At 52.3% G+C, this 21,491-nt stretch overlaps 1 protein-coding gene across 9 annotated transcripts; it reads right to left on the reverse strand.

The window, feature by feature from the left end:
* Positions 1 to 924: 924 nt before the first annotated feature.
* C2H19orf47 (chromosome 2 C19orf47 homolog) lies at positions 925 to 21,378 on the reverse strand. Of its 9 annotated transcripts, XM_065926113.1 has the most exons (11): positions 21,293 to 21,378; positions 19,063 to 19,243; positions 18,868 to 18,889; positions 16,047 to 16,098; positions 12,098 to 12,185; positions 11,882 to 11,996; positions 9,965 to 10,046; positions 7,051 to 7,188; positions 5,371 to 5,523; positions 3,957 to 4,027; positions 925 to 2,211 (listed from the first exon to the last, which is right to left on the reverse strand). In XM_065926113.1, the coding sequence occupies exons 4-11, from the start codon at positions 16,063 to 16,065 to the stop codon at positions 1,714 to 1,716; spliced, it is 1,164 nt and encodes a 387-aa protein (XP_065782185.1). In that variant the 5' UTR covers positions 16,066 to 16,098; positions 18,868 to 18,889; positions 19,063 to 19,243; positions 21,293 to 21,378; the 3' UTR covers positions 925 to 1,713. The 9 variants fall into 9 exon arrangements, with proteins under 9 accessions (XP_065782185.1, XP_065782183.1, XP_065782189.1 ...); XM_065926111.1 differs by lacking the exon at positions 18,868 to 18,889; XM_065926117.1 differs by lacking the exons at positions 18,868 to 18,889; positions 19,063 to 19,243 and having other exon boundaries at positions 925 to 1,199; positions 1,860 to 2,211; positions 5,371 to 5,520; positions 21,293 to 21,370.
* Between the last annotated feature and the right edge of the window lie 113 nt (positions 21,379 to 21,491).

A 21,491-nucleotide genomic window follows, 5' to 3' on the forward strand; every position in this document is an offset into this window, starting at 1 on the left:
CACCTGCAGGAAGAATCCTGCTGCCCCTCTCTAGGCACCCCAAAGTCCACCCCTGCCTCCCCTCCCCAGCCCACCACTCCCCCCCCAGGCTGCCTCCCTGCCTCCATCCCACCCTCCCGACAACTTCTCACAGTGGCCCCAGCAACCTTCACACAAGGCAACTCAGATCACCACTTGTTTGCCTCAAACCCTCCCAAACTCAACGCTCTCGGGAAGGGAGTGGTTCAAATTCCTTAGGCCCATCACTCACTCACTCGGTCACCAGCCACGCTGGTCTCCTCCGTGTCCCCCCGGTCCCACCTCAGGGCCTGGCCTTGCCTGTTTACCCTGCCTGAGCACTCTGCTCCTGAACTTCACGTAAACCACCCTACAGGTCACCTCCTCTGAAAGGCTTTCTTACCCCAAACATCTAGAGACCCTGATCACGGGCGCTCATCCTTCCTTCCGACTCTGAGCAGCGTGATCACTTTACCGCTTGCCTCTGTGGCTGGCGAGGTCAGCCATGCAGACAGGGACAGGTCTGTCTGGCTCATGGATGGAGCCCCAGCCCCTAGAGTGGGCCTGGCAGACAGCAGGTGCCACGCAGCAGTGAGTGGGTGAACAACCCAGTCCACAGGCACCCACAGCCTCACCGTGGAGCTGTGATCTGGAAAACCATTCACAGGCAGATTGGCAGAAACGGGGGAAACCTATAAAGAGGAAGGCAGACGGACAGAACCCCTGCGGGTTGCCCAGAGGAGGAGGAGGTGGCCCAAGTGGATGATGACCATGACTGTTACTCCCTTCACCCCAGAGCTGGCAGCAAAATCACGGCCTACAGGTGTGAAGGAGCTGGCCCAACTCTCCACGGGCGCCAAGCCTACCCTGTGCCTAGTGTAAAAAACAATCCTGCAACTCACCCTGAAGGAGGGGAGGGAAACAGTCTGAAAGTCACAAAAATATATTAAAATAGCTGTTTTCTTCTCTCGGTGTTGGCTTCCCATCTCAGTGCCCCTTACCCACCACCCGCCACAGACTTTTAGGGAGAAAAGAGGCCCGGACGGGTGCCCTGGCCGCAGCCCAGGGTCTGGGGAGGTCCCTCCAGCCTGGGAGTGAGGGCAGCTAACAGTCTCTACTGGCTCGACGCCACCGCCGACGAGGGCGCCGCTGGGAGGCCGGAGGTGCAGGAGGGTCAGGCAGGACGCAGCGGACAGTCGGGCCTTGCCACGGGGACAGAAAACAGAAAAGAAATGAACAGAGTGAAGATCGGGAGAGAGCGGGGGAGCGCAAAGCAGTGGGGGGCGGGCAGAGGCAGGCGGGCAAGGAAGTCACGGGTGGGGGATACAGAGGCCCCTCGGGGTGCACCCACTCTGGGGGACAGGGAGGCCCCAGAACGGGGGTTTGAGGCAGCAGATGCTGCTGGGAGAGAGGAAGGGCATGGAGGGAGGAGAAGGGTCCTTGGCACTGGGAGAGGTAAAAGGGGGAGGTCCTGCCAAGGCCACAGTCAAGAGGAGAGAACAGAGGACGGGAGAGAAGGGAAGTCCCAGAGCGGCAAGGCCGGGCCACAGCGACCCTTCGGACTCAGAACACCCAGGTGGCTCCCCGGAAAGCTCAGGCCGGCAGAACACCTGAGGGCGACTAGTCGTCCGGAAGCCGGCGGGGAGGGGTGACGCGCCCTCGCTGAAGACTGACGGAGCCGGGAGTCAGGAGAGGGGCCTGCGCCCCGCCCTTGGGCTAGAAGGTCCTCCGGCCCAGTCTTTTGAATACGCTCACGGTGCCCGCGTGGTCCATCTGGGCACCCAGGCCCTCGCTGGAGCTGCTCCCCCGGGGCCCCACCAGAGTCCTCTTAATGGTGACCTTGACCTCAGCGGAGGACTTACTCTTGGTGCTGGTGACCTGGCTGTCCTGGGCCTCGGGCACGAGGGCGGGCTTGCCCAGTCTCTGGATGATGCTGACTTTGGACAGGGCCTCCGGCTTCCTCTCGGGCGCCGGGCGCGAGGAGAGGGCCAGGCGCCGCAGCGTGGGGGCGGCAGCGGCCGGCGCCGAGCTCGTGGCCTTGGCTTTGACAGGCAGTGCGGGCTGCGGGCTGGCCTTGGCGGGGGCGCGGCCCAGCTTCTTCAGGACCCCGGCGTACTGTAGGACAGAGCTGCTGCTGCTGTCGTTGTCACTGTCCCAGGCCAGGTCCTCGTCTGTCTCGGGGGTGGCCCCCAGGCGGCTGAAGACTCCGGTGGGCTGTGGGGGTCACAGACAGGGCAGCTGAGCCATCGAGCCACTCAACCTGTAACCACGGAGCTGCCTCACCCGTGCCGGGCCTCGTGGGGCTCGCGGTTGGGAAGCGCACCCCTCACTGACACACTCGAGAGTGATGAGAGCCAGGAGAGACCCAGTCCAGGGAACGGGGGGAGCCCGGAGGAGACCCCTCCCTGCCGAAGTGAGGGGAAGGCACCCTGGGGAAGGGAAACCTAGGATGAGATCTGAGAGCTGAGTGGACGTGAGTCAAATAAAGAGCAGGAGGGAGAGGGGAGGTGAAAGGGAAACCTGCCTGCGAAGGTCTACAGAGGACCGACAGAGAAAAGGCGAATTTGGTCAATCACCCCACAAATAATCTCTGAGTCCCAACTCAATACCTGGCCCTGTATTGGGCAGTGCTGGTGACTCAGTGAGACGGGCCCTGCCTCACTCACAGGGGGCTTACAGTCCAGCGGGGAAGACAGAGCCAGCATCGGATTTCACATGAGTAATTCTCCAGTGACGACAGGACTGTGTGCTTGGGAGGGCGGAGGGCAGTGGAGAGCTGCGGACAGGGAAGCCTCGTCTCCTCGCTGAGTTCAGGGACGCTTTCTCTGAGGCTTCAGTGTTTAAGCAGCGTGCCATCAAAGTCCCCAGGCACGAGTAAGAATCATATTTATGGGGTACTTGCTATGTGCTCAGCTCTTTCCATGGCGGCATCTTTAAGCCAGGTGATCCGGAGCATTACAATCACGCTCACGATAAGATTTAGGAAATGAGAAAAAAGCCAAGAGTGGGTGAGCCCTGGTGAGTAGGAAGAAAAGGCAGCTGGCAAACTTGACCAGCGTGAATCTTAGGTGCCATTTCAAGACGCTCACCAGGGACTTCCCAGGTGGTCCAGCAGTTAAGACTGTGCTTCCACTGCCGAGGGTGTTGGTTCGAGCCCTGGTAGGGAAAGTTCCATGTGCCGCTCAGTGTGGCCAAAAAAAAAATAGATGCCAACCAGGCACCAGACAGACCCCGCCACACAGGTATACCTCATGAGTCCTCATGACCACCCTGTGAGGCAGGAACTATACAGAGGAGGAAACTGAGGTGAAATGGTCACGGCCACGAAGCCAGACAATGGCAGAGCAGGATTCAGGCCAGGCGACGGGCTCAGGCTGCATATCCTAACTGCATGCCGAGCCTGGAGCCTGCGGGACTGCAAGTGGAGGCAAGAAGATCAGGCTGCATCCTGGGCTAGTGAAAAGCCTCTGAAGGGTTTACAGTGGGCGAGGAGGGCAGAAGGGGCCTTTCCTGTGGGTTGTAGGCACTGCTGCTATGGGGGAGGCACTGGAGGGCTTTCTCCGGAGCTGCACAGACACCAGCTAAGAGGCCGCTGCCCATCCCGACGGGACGAGGCAGCAGACAGGAGACAGGTGGTGCCCTCAGACTCAAGACTGCCTGGAAGTGGGGCATGGAGCCCCCGAGACAAGAGGAGGATGTACTTTGGAGGAAGATTGGAGGCCAGTTAGGGGACATGGTGGTGGGAGGGGTCCCAGGGCACTGTCCAAGGGTCCGCCAGAGCCCTGGGGCTAGAAATCGGGAGAGAGATCGGGGTAGCAGACAGACAGGAGTACAGACAAGGGCACCGGACTGTAAAGGTACATGAGACAGGGTGAGGTGTATGCAGGAAGTGCCAGGAATGACACTCAGGGAAGACAAAGCTTTGAGAGCGCCCAGGGGCTCGCCCACTCCCCACTCACTTTATTCCCCGTTGTGGTGTCTGCCTTGGTCTCAGCGCCGAGGCGGTCAAACACAGATGTCCTGTGGAGACCTGGGAGGGAAGTGAGGTCATTAGCCAACGCCTGGGGGTGGGCCCTGCAGGCCTACACCCGGCTGAGCACCGAGCAGATGGGCAGGGGTCATCACGGCCAGCCCAGGCCCCAGGCAGCTCTGGTCCAAGCAGGCACACGCTGGACCGAGTCAGGTTTTATGCCTATGTTGTCTGCTAACATTGACCTTAACCCCCACACTTCTGGTCAATGTCAAATGTGAGAAGGATCAATTAAAATGGACACTTCCAGTCCTTACCCCTTGGTACCAATTCTTGAACTGTATGTGCGGGCAGAGTTCTAAAGCCCTACTGCTTCTGTCCCCTCTTTTGGGGGCCTTGGGCCTCTAAGAGAATCTGATGAATGGTAATACCCTCCCTAGATAACAGTTTGAAGAGCCATCAACAGAATGTTTGCTAGATTACAATACAGAGGTACTATGGAAACACTGAACAGGCATTAGAAAGAATGAAGCAGATCCACACGCACCAATGTGAAAAGAGCTCAGTAAAACCGTATACAACAGTACATACAGGGTGAGACTGTTTGTGCGTAAAAATAAAAAAAAAACCCAAGATGTATGTAAACACACAAACAGATGCACTTAAGTTCACAGATGCTGCTCTGGAAAGGTTCACAGTACGTGTGGGATACAGGAGCTGGATTTGTATTTACTGCTTCTGCATCCACTGAATGTTTTCCCATGAGAACACGCACAATGTTCTCAAAGAATGCAGGGCTTCAGCAGGAGTAAAAATCCACCTGCCGATATAGGAGACATAAGACATAAGGGTTCAATCCCTGGGTCGGGAAGCTCCCCGGAGAAGGAAATGGCAATCAGCTCCAGTATTCTTGCCTGGAAAATTTCATGGACAGAGGAGCCTGGTGGGCCACAGTCCGTGGGGTTGCAAGGAGTCAGACACAGTTGAGCACAAAAGGAACGCTGTAAAGAAGAGCATCTTCATACCACCAGATAAACTCCAGCTCTGGACTGAATCTCAACCTGACCCCGCTGGCTCATCACGATGGTTCCTACTGTTTGGGGCACTGTCCTTAGCCAGACACGGTCACTCACTTAGCAGGCAGGCCAGCCCTGGATCCGTGCCACTGTCCCCCGGGGAAGAGACGCCAGCTAAGGCACCGAGGAGCCCTACTATGCTAACTGCAGGACAAGAGGGCAGAGGTAGATAGATCCTATCTACTATGGTCACCATTGCTGTCTCCTTGGTCCAAGGCCCCCTGGATCCCCATCAGAGCCTGCTTCTGGGCCAACGCCTATAGAACATGACCAACCCTGCAAGACGCAGCAAAAGGGAAACAGTCTCTGCCCCTCCCCAGCCGGTACCTTTCGCTGCCTGCTGCTGCTCCAGGATCTTCCGGGTCCGGGGGGTGGTGCCTTTGGGCATGTTGATAATGTACTTCCCCTCCATCTCGGCGGTGACCCGGCGCCGCTTGGTGGGAACACTCAGGCTCTCCTCCTCTCGGCGTGCCAGGGCTGCTGGGGGAGGGGGTGGTGTTGAGCATCATCTGGGAGGGAATGTCTACTCGGGGTGGGGGGCTGGACGCCCTGCAAAGGGCACACATGTGGCCTTTAGCTCCATGTGTTCCCATGACCAAAATCCCCTCTTCCCAACCTTCCCCATGGTCACTGACTGAACCATCGAGAAAGTCAGGGGTCTGGGCCCAGTGGAGTTGCAGAAGGCTGTGGCTGGCCTCATGGGCTCTCTGTAGCTCTGACCCTGCCCCAGAAGGCTCACCTCCCAGGCCAGCCAGAATACCCTCAGATGGGAAACTGCTGGTGGTGGACAGGCCATCAAGGTAATGGCTTCACAGGTATGATCACTTGTTAAAAATCATTCAAGCTATATACTTACAACATGTGCATTGTACAAAAGTAAATTATACCTCAACTTACAAAAATAAACTGAATTTCCTCCACTGTGCTGAGGGGTAGAGAACCATCCATCCCAGGCCCCTCATCTTTTCACTACTTTAGAAATGAATCTTAACTTTCTCACTCATGGCCCACAGACCGAATGGTCAGAAGGAGGAGGAGGCACTTCCAGACACACGTGGCCGAAAGGGAGCACCTGTGATGGAGGTGGACGGACGTGATGGGGCTGGGCGCCAGAATAGCCACACTGCCTCCCTGGGCCTTGCTTTCCACGTGGGCCAAGATCACTGGGCTGTGGGGGTGGACTCAATAAAGGCAGAAGCGCATGACAGACAGAGGCGGGCTTGGAAGCCCAAAGGCCAGTGCCCCATTTCCAGGTCACAAGCTGAGACCTGGAAGAGCAGCGGCCAAGGATAAAAGAGTCCATGGAGGAAGAGCACCCTCGGAGAAGGGAATGTTGGGGCCAAGGCCCCACGATGGGAAGGAGCCTGGAGGGGAACGGAGGCAGCAGGCAAGACCTGAACCCACAGGGCCCAGTAAGGATATGTGGGAAGATGACTTTACTAATGCAACAACGGGAAGCCCTGGAGAGTTCTAGACAAGGGTGGGAAAGGATCAGATGAAAAGTTTTAAAGGATCCCTCTGGTGGCTAAGAGGAAAGATAGCTTCTTTACCTTTGACCCCAGGCATCAAGCACAGGGCCGGGCACCAATGCGGGGCTCAGTGACCATCTGTTAAAAAAGACTGAACCACCCATAGTCAACAACACTGTACTGTACACTTAAAGTTTCATGAAGTAGGTAGATCTCATGTTAAGTGTTCTCACCACAATAAAATAAAAATGACACAGACTGAACTGGCCCCTGCGTGAGGACTGCAATGGGTGCATGATGCTCACAGACACCATCTCAAGTGCTTCCAACCGTCTGCAGAGGAGGGTAACGCCAGCCCCCTGCGACAGACGTGGAAGGTGAGGCCCCCAGCGGGGCCGTGACCTGACCGAGTCTGAACACTGGATAACCCCATGGCCCGCACAGCACTTTGCAGCGTCAAGGAACACATCCCCCTGATGCCGTCTGCCAACCCGCAGTGGCCTCCAGCTCCTCCCGCCCCCTGCCCGCGTCTCCTCACCGGCAGCCTTGGCACTCTTCGCTGCCATCTTGTTGGACACGGTGACAGAGATCTTGGAGGTGCTGGTGTCCGGCCGCCTGGGGGGAGTGCCGGGTGGAGAGTCTCGGTTCAGGCTGTTGGTGATCATTCGGGAGGCGGCTGGCAAGGGGAGGAAAGAGGAGAGTCCAGTGAGACGGGGTCCCGGGAAGGCGGGGCAGGATGGGGAAGGCCACCTCGGGACTGAACGGGCTGTACTGTCAAGACGGGGAGGTCTGGGGAGGGCCTGTCTTCCAGGGACTAGTCCAGCCCAAGGGGGGCCTTTCTTGCAGCCCAGACCAGATGAGTTCCAAGCAAGCTTCACCCATCGGTCACCCAGCCCTGTGCTGAGTTCTCCCCCCACCTCCCCTGCAGCCTTGCTTTCCTCCAGGACCTTCCTCCTCCAGAAAGCACACACCTTCTCGGGGTGCCTGCTCTCTGTCTGGCTGCTGTCTGGCTGGCTCACAGCTCCCCCAGTACCAACGGTACTCTGTCCATTCATTGTCCCTTCATTCATATCTCCTCTCAGACTCAGACTCCTCAGAGGAAACTTCCCTGACCGCTCTCTCAACCGCCACCACTTGTAGCCTACACGATTCTTTTTCTTCATAGTCCGCATTACTGCTGGATGTGCGCGCATGCTCAGTCACTTCAGCTGTGTCCGACTCTGCGATGCTATGGACAATAGCCTGCCAGGCTCCTCAGTCCATGGGACTCTCCAGGCAAGAATATTGGAGTGGGAAGCCATGTCCTCCTCCAGGGGATCTCCCCAACCCAGGGATTGAACCCGTGTCTCCTGCATTGCAGGAGGGTTCTTTACCCGCTGAGCCACCAGGGAAGCCCATTACTGCTGGACATTCAAGTACATTTATCTGTCTACTGGCAGACTCTCCCATGAGCCTGTAAGCCTCGGGAGGAGACACTGGCGTTGCTGTGTCCCCAGTGCTTCACATGTCTTCAATAATAAATATCTACTGAAAAGATGAACAGGGTCACCGAACCTCCCAACAACCCTAGCAGGCAGGCTCTGCTGCAAACCAACTTTAAAGATGAGGAAACTGGGGGGACTCTGAGAGGAGGGTCACTTAGCAGGGGCCCTGGGCAATATGAGTGTGGCTCCAGTTGGGCTGGGACAAGAAAAAAGGTGACCTCCCTCTGAGGTGGGGAGCAGTCTCGGGCACCCCTTGTCTCCTGTGGAGCAGGAGAAGGGGTGTTCCAGGTTGCAAGATGGGCTACAGAGAGCAGACTGGAGGGCCAGCTCTAGCCTGGGAAGAAGAGGGGTCACATCTCCAGGAGCAGCTGCTGCTAGCTTCAGGGGTGGGTTTCCTGAGCTCCTGGGGGAGCCCTGCAAGGGAGGGGGCAGGGGGGGGTGTCTTCATGCTACCACTGCTTGCTCAGTAGGCCTAGGAATACCCCCCACAATGGCTTTCAGACTTTCCTACTTTGTCCTACCTAACCCCCTCAAAAGTTCTCTCTTCCTGCAATGTGCTACCTCTTAAAGCCTCCTGAAATCCTCCATGATGACCCTCAACACAAGATTATAATTTCCTATTGCTTGGTTGTTTTTAACTATAACTACAGTATACAAAAAAATACACCAAAGCTACATAGTCCGTTTAACATCAATTCCCCTAAACCAGGACTTTCCTAGTGGTCCAGTGGTTAAGAATGGCTTCCACTGTAGGGGTCATGGGTTTGATCCCTTGTCAGGGAACTAAGGGTGGGTGGGTGAGTGTATGTGTGCATGTGTGTGTAACTTAAATGAATTACTTTGCTGCATACCTGAAACTAACACAACATTGTAAATCAAGTATATTTCAACAAAAATTTTTTAAAAACCTTGGGTCAGAAGATCAGCTCCTCATTATCAATAAGTGCACAAGTATGATTTGAAGTACTAAAATGCAAAAGTGTTAAAAATAAAATAAATTTTGCAAAAGGTGACCTCTTACTCTGCAAAGAAATCAACTACTTTGAAATAAATTTTTTTTTTTAAATGCGTGTTTATATCAGTTTGGAGGAAGCCTGTAAAGCAGCAAAGGCTAATCAATATGTATGCATGTATGTCAAATTTTTCAAGTGTCACACTGCTAAAAATCAGAAGTATAAATACATATGATTCTTACCATTCAGAATCTTTATTTATAAATTGGCAGATTTACAAATTTATTCAACCTCAAAACCAATACTTGTGGGGCTCTGTGGTCATTTACAGACAGGCACAGGGAGGCAAAAAACCTGAGTTGCCTAATGCACGTTCCCAACTGAGGTCAAACAAGGTGATGCTCTGCCTCCCTGCCGTAGCTCTCACATGGTAAACAAGTTTACCATCTGTTTACGGTCTCCTCAGTGCTATTGTCACATCTGTGTGTTTTTGTCAGTGACCCTGCTGTTCAAACGGCCCCCCAGCCTGGTGATAAGATGCTGTGTAGTGTGCTAAGTTCAAGAAGGCTGGGATGTGCTTTACGGAAAAAATATGTGTGTTGGATAAGCTTCATTCGGGCATGAGTTTTAGTGCTGTGGGCTGTGAGTTCACTGTCAATGCATCAACAATATATATTAAAGAAGGTGATTTAAAACAGAAACACACATAAAATAAGGTTGTACATTGGTCAGATGATGAAGATGTTGTGACCAGAAGCTTACAGGAACCTGACCCCACATTTCTCTGGGAGCAGTGACTCAGTAGTCACTGACTCAATGCTCCCAGTGGCCTTGCAGAATGGAATGACCACGAACGAAAATGGATCGTATGCACAGTCACTCACTACCCCATTTACTTTCCCTAAGAGAAGAGAGCCTCGGATGGCTTTGCTTCCACCTCTGCCAAGTCCAGGTGTGTCCCCTTCACTACAGAGTGTGGGAATGGAGGAAAGAGGCCTGAACAGACAGGACTCACCGCTAGAGGCACCTCGACGAACCTCGCCTGGGAGGGGGCTGGGGCCGCAGGGCACCGACTCAGTGGCAGCTTTGCACATGTCCTGTGAAGAAAGCAGGGCCTGGGGTTGCCACGGGGATGGGACGTGAGGTGGAGGAGAAGGGGACCCCCCGAGTAAAACTTGGGGGGATCAGAGCCTGAGCTGTTAGAGAAGAGATTTCAAAACATTTCACTCCTACTTACAAGTTTTAAGTCGCTTTAGTCATGTCTGACTCTTTGTGACCCCATGGACTGTAGCCCACCAGGGTCCTAATTTCATGGGAATTCTCCAGGCAAGAATACTGGAACGAGTTGCCATGCCCTTGTCCCGGGGATCTTCCTGACCCAGGGATTGAATCCAAGTCTCTTTCGTCTCCTGCATTGGCAGGCAGGTTCTCTACCACGAGCACCACCTGGGAGGCCCAACTTCTAACAAAGCACCAGACAAGCCCAAAGTGAGGGACAAGCTGCAGGACACCTGAGCAGCACTCTGCACAACCGTGACGGTCATCTAAAGCTGGGGAAGGCTAGGAAACTGTCCCAAATCAAAAGAGACTAAGGAGACATAAGAAGTAAACGCCATGTGGTATCCCAGAGGAGAAAAAGGACATTAGTGGAAAAACGGATGAAACCCGGATAGTCCACAGCTTAGTTAAAAACAGCAGGTGCATATGCTGTCACTCAGTCATTTCTGACCCTCTGCGACCCCATGGACTGTAGCCCGCCAGGTTCCTCTGTCCTTGGAATCTTCCAGGCAAGAACACCGGAGTGGGTTGCTATTTCCTTCTCCAGGGGATCTTGCTGACCCAGGGATCGAACTCACGTCTCCTGCACTGGCAGGTGGGTTCTTTGTCAACTGTACCACCCGGGAAGCCCAATAATAGCATGGTAAAGTTTCTTTCTTAGTTTTGACAAATATTAGGGGAAGTTGGGTGAAAGAAATACAGAAACTTTGTATACTACTGTTGAAACTTTTCTACAAATCCAAAATCAGCCTCAAATTTAAAAGTTTAAAGAAAAGAACACATTTTGCTCTGTGACCTCTGGGATAACTCAGACAGCATCCCTGGCTTGAGAAAGCCCTCGCTGCAGGGTCCTGTCCAGGATGATGGGCAGATGAAAGCCTGGCCCTGGAATGCAGAAAACCTCTAAAAATTAATGAGAAAAATCCCAGTGACCGCCACATGGTAAGTGGAGCGCTTGAGAGAACAGCTCTGCACCAGGCCTCCCTCTCGGTCAAGTGGAGGAAGGAGTCAATAAGCTGGTGATGTGTATAAAGGATGAAGACAGGGACTGGCAGGCCATGGCAAGAGCTGGTAAGAGCTAATGATCATAGCTAAGGCAGCTCTTCACTCCAGGCCTGGCCCTTGGTGCCATTTACACTATCTGGGGGACGGCCACAGAGACACCATTCAGAAAGGCTGAGTGAAAGGCCTGTTTCAGGGACTGGGGGAGGTGAAATCACAGTCCAAGGTCACTGTCAACAGAAGGCCCAAGAACAGAAGCACCATGTTGTGGGCCAAGTCACCAACTGCGTCCCACCTCGGAAGCTCCTGTTTTGCGGACAGAGAAGAGTCATGGTAAGAATAACTATGATGAGGAAAGGAAAAACGAGTAGTAATAATAATAATAATACAGAGAGCCCTTAACGAGGCTCTGCTGTGTACACTGTGTTAGGGCTTTATGTAATTTAATACTTACAATCCCCCTGCAAAATAGGTTTTCCTATGTGTATTCTACAAGTGGAGAAAGTATGGTTCAGAGAGGTTAAGCAATGTGCCCCATGTCACACAGCAAGCAGTAGAACCAACCGTGGAATCCAAGCCTCCAGTCGGTTCTACCACCGCCCCTTCATCCCACCCTAAACCCAGAAACAGAAGCATCGAGCAGAGCACCCACCTGGCGGTGCACCACCTTGGCATGCTTGAGGATGGCAATGATGTCGCCCACCACAGTCACTCCCAGCTCGTTCATGATCTCCTTGTTGAGGTCCAGCAGCATGCTCTTCTGGATTCTGCAGGGAAGGGCCACAAGTGAGTCGCGGAGGGTGGGCCGGCCTGCTCTCTAACTCCCTTCCTTTCCCCAAGGTCAGCCCTGCCCCCTCAACAGCCTTACCTATTATCCACAAACATCACAGCATAATTGACAGCAGGTCCTGGAGGAATGCCGGCTTCCTTAAAGAACTGGATCCACTCGGAAGTGGCTGGGGGCGTGGAGGTGTAGACAGGGCTCGTTATTTACATGATTCTCCTTAGAGAACAGCAGCAGCAAAACCACAACAGCAGCAGTTCCCACAAATTAAATGCTTATAAATGCCAGGCCCTGAGCACTCCACGTAGATGACGGAACTAAGCCGGCCTGCCAGCTCTGTGAAATTAGCAGCACTGACACCTCCACTTGGCCGACAGGAAACCGAGGCAGGGAAAGGCTGGCCACACTGCTAACAAGCAGACTCCCCAAGCCCCTGTGCTCCTGGACTGCCCTTCTCCTCACAACTCTGCCCTGCCTGGAACATGACCACCAGGGACCACTGTCCCCCAGGCTTGGCCAGTGACTGGGGGCGGGGTGGGGGGTGGGCAATCAGGACTCTGGATTCTCCACCCAGGTCTCCATCAGCAGTGCAAGCCCAGAGGGTGACAGGATCCACAGGTGGGTGGAAAGAAGGTTTGCACAGCTGGCCTCTGGGTGTCAGCAAGCATCTCCGCTACAACACACACACACACAGGAGCAGCCTGGCCTCAGAAAGGAGGTCATGAGCACAGGCTTTGGAGTGTGGGTTTGAATCCTGGCTTGGTCATCTTCCAGAAGAAGGACTCAGGGGAAGGTAGCGCTTGGTGGTCAGTCTCCTCTGGGGTCAGACATTCCACAAGCGTGTACTGAGCAGTTGACACACACCAGGTCCTGCTCTAGGCACTGGGAATACTGCAGGGCCCAGAGTCCCTTCCCTCAGGGTATGGACACTCTAGTAGCAAGAGCACTGGCGTCCTGGGTCATCGTGCAGACTAAAGGAAAAGGGCACCGAAAGGACTCAAAATGGCACAAGGCCCAGGGGATGTCCTCCCCCACGGCAGCCGTGATGGTGACGGTGACGGTGATGACGCCACCACTGCACATGGAGCCTAGACAAGGCAGACTCCATCCATGCAACTTCACTATTTCCGAAGTTCATTCTTGGCCTCTTGGGTGGCCTCTTCAAAATGATGCTGACCGCTCAGGCCAGGTGTCAGAGAAGATCATTGGTTCCAAGTAGAATTTTTTTTCTCACATTTTAGTATCTCGGAAACTAGGATTTCCCTCACAATTGATGATGTGCCACAACTTAATTAGCAACATTTTTTTTTAAAGTCTTTCTCATGGTATATAATGGTATATCCAAAACTCCACACTATTTTTTAAAAAGGAGTAATTTGGTGTTACTATGCCCATTTTGCTGGTAAGACAACTGAGGCTCAGAGCAGGGCAAGTGACACAGTCTGGATGAGACGCTGCGTGGGGGGTGGTGGGGGTCTCAGGCACATCCTCTCCCAAGGAGACCCCCACCCAGCCAGCACAGGCCACTCTCCCCAGGCTGGTGGCAAGTGAGGCGCTCACAGCCTTCTTCTACCAGGACTTCTACCAGCCCTGAGAAAAGGACAGACTTTTTTCTTCTTTGCACAAGCACTTTCCATCTGTCAAGACATGGGGGGGCCTGGGTTCCTTTAGCCAAAAGCAGGCAGCTTTGTCTAAGTATCAAAAACTACCACATAATAGTTCCATTTATGTGAAATGTCCAGAAGTGGTAAATCTGTGGCGGTCTATAGGGACAGAAAATAGAAGAGCAGCTGCCAGGGACTGGAGCGGGAGAGCAGGGGGGAAGGGAGAGTGACTGCTAATGGGTGTTTGGGAACTGGGGGGAGTGAGGAAAATATTTTGAAATTGCGTGCGGTGATGGATGCACAACTCTACAAACACAGAATTTAAAAACCACTGGACTTCCCTAGTGTTCCAGTGGTTAAGAATCCGCCTGTCAATGCAGGGGACACCTATTCGATCCCTGGCCTGGGAAGATTCCACATGCCATGGAGCACCGAAGCCCGTGGACCACAACTGCTGAGCCTGTGAACCGCAACTACTGAAGGTGTGTGCCCTGGAGCCCGTTCTCCGCAACAAGAGAGCAGCCCCCACTCGCAGCAACTGGAGAAAACCCACAAGACCCAGCGCAGCCAAAAAGGGGAAAAAAAAACAAACCAATGAGTTGTATGAAATGTGAACTGTATCACAACTAAGCTGTTATTGGGGGAAAGGAAACACCACACAGGTTGGAGGTAGCCAGCTGCCTGACGCAAAGTCCAGGAACTGCGAGAGCCCCTGCGTCCGGCCCTCATCATCATGTTGTGTCCTATGAAGGAGGAAGACCTGCTGTCAGTTAAATGGTCATCAGCACCAGCTGTAAGATGCACCCCCGTTTCAGAAATGTTAATATAGGCCACAATGCATGTCTGGGACTCAAATGGGTGGCTTGCTGGTCACACCAGAAGACAGGCACTAGAATATTCCTAGCAGCGAGTCTCACAATCCAGAAACAGTATCCACTGACAGCAGCACTGACAAAGAAATGACAATCGATCGCTCACACGGTCAATACTACGGAGCAGTGGAAAGCAAGAACTACAGGGACTGCCCCGGCAGTCCAGGGGTTGAGACTTCCCCTTCCACTGCAGGGGATGCAAGACCTACCCTTGGTCAGGGAGCTAGGTTCCCACATGCCTCCTAGCCAAAAAAAGAAAACATTAAAACAGAAGCAATATTGTAACAAATTCAATAAGAACTTTAAAAAAAAAAGAAAAGGCAAGAGCTACAGCTACACACAGCACCAGAGATGACGCTCCAGCATTGTGCCGAGGAACAGTTGCCAGATATCAAAGAACACAAAGCTAGCAGGATTTCCTTCATGTAAATCCAAAACCAAGTCTGTAGGAACATTTTCATTAGTGGTACAACTATAAAGAAAGGTAAGAAGAGATGATCACAAAGAGAAGATCGTGGTAGATTCCATCTGAAGGAGGGAGGTGGTGTGACTGGGGTGGAGCCTCGAGGTGGGCAGGCAATATTCTAGTTCCCGACCTGGATGGTTAGATTCGTGGAGGTTTTTTTAAAACCTTTCTTACTGAACTATAATGTACACTCACAAAAGTGCACACAAGTCGATAGAGTTTCATAAACCAACACACCCATGTAACCAGTACCCAGATCAAGAAGTAAAACATTTTCAACATTCTATAAGCATTCCCCGGGCCCCCCCATTCCCTAGGGAGTCACTTCTCTCTGCCTCCCAAGGGCAATCAAAACCTTCTAGCAGCATAGACTGATTGTGCCAGCTTCTGCGTTTTATTACTTTATTTTGACCATGTTGTGCAGCATGTGGGAATCTCAGATTCCTGAACAGGGATCAAACCCATGCTCCTTGAATTGAAAGTGCAGTCTTAACCACTGGACCACCAGGGAAGTCCCCTCCTGTGCTTTATGTGAATGGAATCAAAAAGGATGTACTCAGACGTTTTCTTTCTAATTGCTCTCATGATCACACAAATGTGTTTTACATACTTCTCTATATGTTCAAACGTCCAAAAATTTAAAAGTGACTGGCTAATAATCTCTATGTTTTGACAATCCCCAAGTACAAAGTTTAAAGAGAATGTTGATAAAGCTCATGAGAATAGTAACAGCTAACATTTGCTGAGAACTAGGCCCAAGACTTTACATGTAATCACCTCCTTAATACTTAACGTCCCAGGATGTTATGATCTTCATTTTACAGGTGAGAAAATCAAGGCTCTGAGAGGTCATGTGGGCGACCTGCTGGACTCCAGAACCCGAGTTCTTTATGGCCATAGTACGTTGTCAGGAGGCCAGGATATCAGAGAGGAGGCAGTCAGCCCTGAGCAGGCCTGGCCCTGCCTCCAGGTTCCTCAGAGCACAGCTGTTCCTGCCAGTGACCGGCCCTCCCTCCCCCACCCGGCCCCCCCACCAAGGTCTCACCTCAAAAAGGGGGAGCGGGGAGGGGGGCCCTTGAGAGAAGACTCACCCATAGTCACTGAGACCATTGTCTCCCAGGCCTTCACGCTGCTCCCTGGAGCCTGAAAGAGAGGACAAGGGGAGAGCACTCATGAGTCGCCACCGGCTAAGTGTCTGTCCGTCTCTTGCTGCCTGTCTGTCTGCCTGCCAGAAGAGAGTTCCTGGGCTGGGGGCTCACAGCCCAGGAATAGCCTGGACAGCTGGCAGGAAGTCAGCCTGGGGCAGAGCTGTCACTGCAGAGATCACTCCTGCCTGGGACAAGGCCCAGGGACAGCAAATGTCCACAGCTCCGTCCCCACACACCTCCCAAGTTTTTGGCTGGAAAAGAGAGGGACAGAAAAAAGACCCTCCCTGGCCCAAGACCTTAACCATAAATACCCATTCATTCATTCGAAAACTCTCTCCTGAAAACCAACTGGGTGTGAGGTACTGTTCTAGGGGTCGGGAATACAGAGTGAACAAAAACCCGGAGCCTGGCCTCTACGTGGTGACACGGTTAAGAGACAGAAAATAACAAGCAAACCAGCTGATAGAGTCGTGTGTCAGAAAGCCTTCAGTGTCATGGAGAAAACAGGGAGGGCCCAGGAAGGGAGGGCTTACAATTCTAAATAGGTGGTCAGGAAAGGGCTCTATTTTTTTTTTTTTTTTTTTTTTAGTTTCTTGAAAAAACTTTTTGGACCCACCACGCAGCATGCAAGATCTTAGTTTCCGGACCAGGGATCGAACCCACGCCCCCGGCAGTGGAAGTGCAAAGTCTTATCCACTGGACCGCTAGGGAAGTCCCCAGGAGGAGCTCTCCAAAGTGACATTTACAAAACTGAAGGAGGTGGAGAAGTGAGCCATGCAGTTTTAGAGAGGAAGAGGGTTCCAGGAGAAGGTACAGCAAGTTCAGTGCCCTGAGCCAGAAGCCCATCCGGCACGTCCGTGGGGCAGCCAGGAGCCTGCAGGGACCATAGAGGGAGCGAGGAGGTGAGTGACAGCAGCCAGGGACAAGAAGGTGGGGCTCCACTCAGGAGGGGCCCCAGGGCAGAAACAAAAAACCAGTTTTCACTTGGGGAAGGTCAGCGGGTGCCAGAAAGACACATGACACATGAGCACCAGTGGAGACCTTCTCCTGCTCGTGAACGGCAGTGCTGAAACAGAACTAAAAGAACTCACCTCCTCACCTGATCTGCCACTACCTGACTCCAGGACCCCCTGTGTCCCACACTGCCCTGCCCTGGCCGTCCTCCTCCTTTCTGTCCCTGCCCTCTCCCCCTACGCCGCTCCCCTGCACTCATGCCAACCCCCCAGTTCTGACTCATGTCCCCCACCCCTCCACCACCTACAGGGTGCAGAAGGCCCACTGTCCAGCCCCTTTCAGTGGACCATCACTGACCACCTGCCCCTTCCTACCCACTATTTTGATGGTACCTCAGTGATGGTACTCTTGGGGGGACGTCCCTGGTGATCTAGTGGTTAAGATTCCACCTTCCAAAGTAGGGGATGTGGGCTTGATCCCTGGTTGAGGAACAAAGATCTCACATGCTTCGGGGCAACTAAACCGGAGCGCCACAACTAGAGAGGCCTGCACACCATAAGGAAGAGCCTGCGCAGCCAGAAAAAAAAAGGCGGGCGGAGGGTGCTTCCCTGGTAGCTCAGTAGTAAAGAATCCGCCTGCCAATGCAGGAGACATGGGTTTGACCCCTGATCCAGGAAGATCCCACATGCCACGGAACAACTAATGCCGTGCACTCCAACTATTCAGCCTGTGCTCTGGAGCCCAGAAACCACAACTACAGGGCCCACGCGCCCTAGACCCTGTGCTCCACAACAAGAGAAGGCGCTACAATGAGAAGCCCGTGTGCCACAACTAAAGTTGCTCATCGCAACTAGAAAAAGCCTTGTGCAGCAACAAAGACCCAGCACGGCAAAAACCCAAAATACATAAATAAATAAAATTATTTTAAAAAGTAAGGACTCTGGAACCAGACTTGCAGGGCTCAAATCTGGTTCTACCACTTACTAGCTGTGTGACCTTGCCAAGCAACTTCACCAGGCGGGCCTCAGTGTCCCATCCGTACACCAGGATGGTACACACATGACTGACCCCAGAGGACTGCTGTGGGGCTAGATGAGTTTCTATGCACAAAGCACCTGAGAGTGCCTGGTGCATGCTAAGTACTCTAGAAGTGCTGGCTCTTCTTGTCCCCCAGGCCTCCCACTCCAGCCTTCCTGCCAACACCCAAGGGCTTTGTCGGCCACCCACTCTTCACACAGAATGTCACCTGTGCCTTGCATGCTTGCTTCGCCTGTCCTACTAGCAAGCTCCCCATCACTCTGCATGGCTGCCACCTGCTTTGTGACGTCTTCTCAAAGTCCCCAGGGTGACGCTCTCTCCTCCACCCTCAACTAGAATGAGCAACATGACCACAGGCATCACTTGATCCCGTACTTGGCTCCTAAAATGCCCTTTCCCTTCAGGATATTACCATGGACAAGGACAACACAACCAGCATCTCTCAAAGAGCAAGGCCTGAAGGAAGCTTCAGTTAGCCAGACAAAACAACAACACTGCACATACCAAGCACTAAGTATGCACCAGGAATGGTGCCAGGTATCACGCTGACGCCTCACAACCTCCTCATGAGTGAGGACTATCATTAGCCACATGTTAATCAATGGAAAAAAAAACCAAAACTGACTCATTGTGGTGCAGTCATTTGCCAAATGCCACATCAAGCCAGAGCTTTACTGGGATTCAAAAACAAAAACAAGTTATCCCTGATTCCAGTGCCCATGCAGCAGCTCCTGATGAGCGTTCATGTGCCTGGCATTGCTTATGAACACACCTCAGTGCCTCGTCACCACCACCTGCGGGAGAAAGTAAAAACAATCTCTAAGTTACAGGGGACAGTGGCAGGCCTGAGGTCACACAGCAAGCAACTGAGGGGCCAGGATGTGAACCCAAGTCAGTCCACTGGTCAAGGGGTTACTATGAGCTGGGCACTGAGGTCTGTCTTAGCAAAGTTTCAGTAAATACTTACTAGAAGCCTTTAGGTATTGGTATCCTCCCTGGTGGCTCAGTGGTAAAGAATCTGCCTGCAATGCAGGAGACTTGGGTTCGATCCCTGGGTCTGGAAGATCCTCTGGAGGAGGAAATGGCAACCCACTCTAGTATTCTTGCTTGGGAAATCCCATGGACAGAGGAGCTTGGCAGGCTACAGTCTGTGGGGTCACAAAAGAGTCAGACACGACTGAGCAACTGAACAATAGTGGCATCCTCCCCACTACAGCTGCAGAATTCCCTGCTAGACTCAATTTTCTCTCTCCACCATTAAAAACATATCTCCCACGCTGACTTTCTGAACAGGGAAAATTATATAACATTAAAAATAATAGAAAAATGACAGCTCTCCAAAATTCAAGTAATTACCATGCACCAGACTCCCTATGCTCAGCCCTTACAAGGCCTGCCTCCAAAGCTCGATCTTACCACTTCCTAACCCTGACTCTAAGGCAAGTGGTTTAACCTTTCTGGATTGCAATTCCTTCAACTGTAAAATAAGAATGATAGGAGTTATTGTACATCAACTATACTCAAATTTTAAAAAAAAAAGGATAGGCATATCTATTTTTAAAATGCTTAGTGGGGTTAAGAGTTCCTAAATGCCAAGCTGTTAGAACGATGCTCAGTAGGTTTTGTATATGTGCATGAAACAAAATAAGTACATCTTCAGTGAGTCAGGAAAAGGGTAGGACAATCACTAAGCCAAGACCATCATATGCCAAGTGTGAGCTGAATACAGAGTATAACTTGACAGGATCCATGAGACCTGACAGCATGGAATCACAAAAATAGAAGTCATTTCTTTTTCAATTCTTCCCTTTTCTATCTACAATGTAATAAACCAATCTGCTTCCACTGGAGTTCAGGCTAAGTTCTCCTTTTCACAGCCAAGCAAAGCTAGTTTTCCATTAGAAAAGCAATACAAATTTTCCTTCTCAAATGGACTGGAGAAAAATGAATCAGTGGTTTCAAAGAAAAAGGAAAGCCTAATACTACAGGATTCAGCAAAATATGACAAATAGTAAGTGGCAGGATATTGATTTGCCTAGCTGCAGATTCGAAGTCTTTCTTATCACGAAGGAAAAGTGAAGGAAAGCTGAAGTCTCTGAGCTTCTTCCTCTTCTCTACTTCCTTGCTAGTCTCATCTACACCGATGACTCCTGGAATCATTATGTAGTTATTGTTTAGTCACTAAGTCATGTCCAACTCTCTGCGACCCCACAGACATCAGTGCACCAGGCTTCCCTGTTCTTCACTATCTCCTGTAGTTTGCTCAGATTCAAGTGCATTGAGTTGGTGATGCTATCAAACTACCTCATCTTCTGCCGCCCTCTTCTCCTTTTGCCTTCAACCTTTCCCAGCATCAGAGTCTTTTTCAATGAATTGGCTCTTCACATCAGGTGGCCAAAGTATTGGAGCTTCAGCTTTAGCATCAGTCCTTCCAATGAATATTCAGGGTTGATTTCCTTGCAGTCCAAGGGACTCTCAAGAGTTTTCTCCAGCACCACAACTGGAAGGTATCATTCTTCAGCGTTCAGCCTCCTTTACGATCCAACAGTCACATCCATATAAATGGCTACTGAAAAAACCATAGCTTTGACTATAGGGACCTAAACACCTAATGAGTGTCTGCTATGACCAGTGTTAGTATTATAGTCCGGATCTATTTATTGAGCTCCTGCTCTACACCGTCAGGCCCTATGCTGAGGACTTTATACGCACATTTCATCAGCATGCTCACAATAACTCTATGATATGATGAAGGGATTATTAACCTTCATCCTACAGACGAGGAAAACGAGGTTCAGATGAGGGAAGGCACAAGTCCGCTACCACAAAGTGTAGCTTAGGACTTGAATTGAAATCTGTTGGCTCCCAATTTCACGCTCCCACACCCTGATCTTCCGTATCAAAGACAAACATCATCAACAATACAAACAATAATAGTAGAGCAAAGAAGTGTGCAGTGTGCCAGGCGCTGAGCTAGGGCTCCGACAAGCACGAGCTGACTTCTCACTCCAACCTATAAAGAGGATGCTATAGTCACATTCTGACCCCCATTCTACAGAGCAGGAAACTGAGATTCAGAGAAAGAAATCGCTTGTCCAGAGCCGCACGGCGGCGCCAGGACTGACTCCGGAATCCCGGGGCGCCATTCGTCTCCACCGCATCCAACCCAGATCCACCACCCCTGGCCCGCGCCTCACCTGGCCCTCTGGGCCCGCGCCCACTCGCGCCGCCCGCCCTCCCGGCGGCGCCAACTGTCAGACCCACCTCCTTCGGCCCGGCTGCCCGCCCCGGAAGCACCGTTCTCGCCGCCGGAAGTCGGACTTACCCGCGGCCGCTCTAGCCCACAGGAGAGCCACCAGCGAGAGCGCAGGGGCAACCGTCACGTGACCACCCGCA

Source organism: Muntiacus reevesi, chromosome 2 (genome assembly GCF_963930625.1).
Source record: "Muntiacus reevesi chromosome 2, mMunRee1.1, whole genome shotgun sequence".
NCBI lineage: Eukaryota > Metazoa > Chordata > Mammalia > Artiodactyla > Cervidae > Muntiacus > Muntiacus reevesi.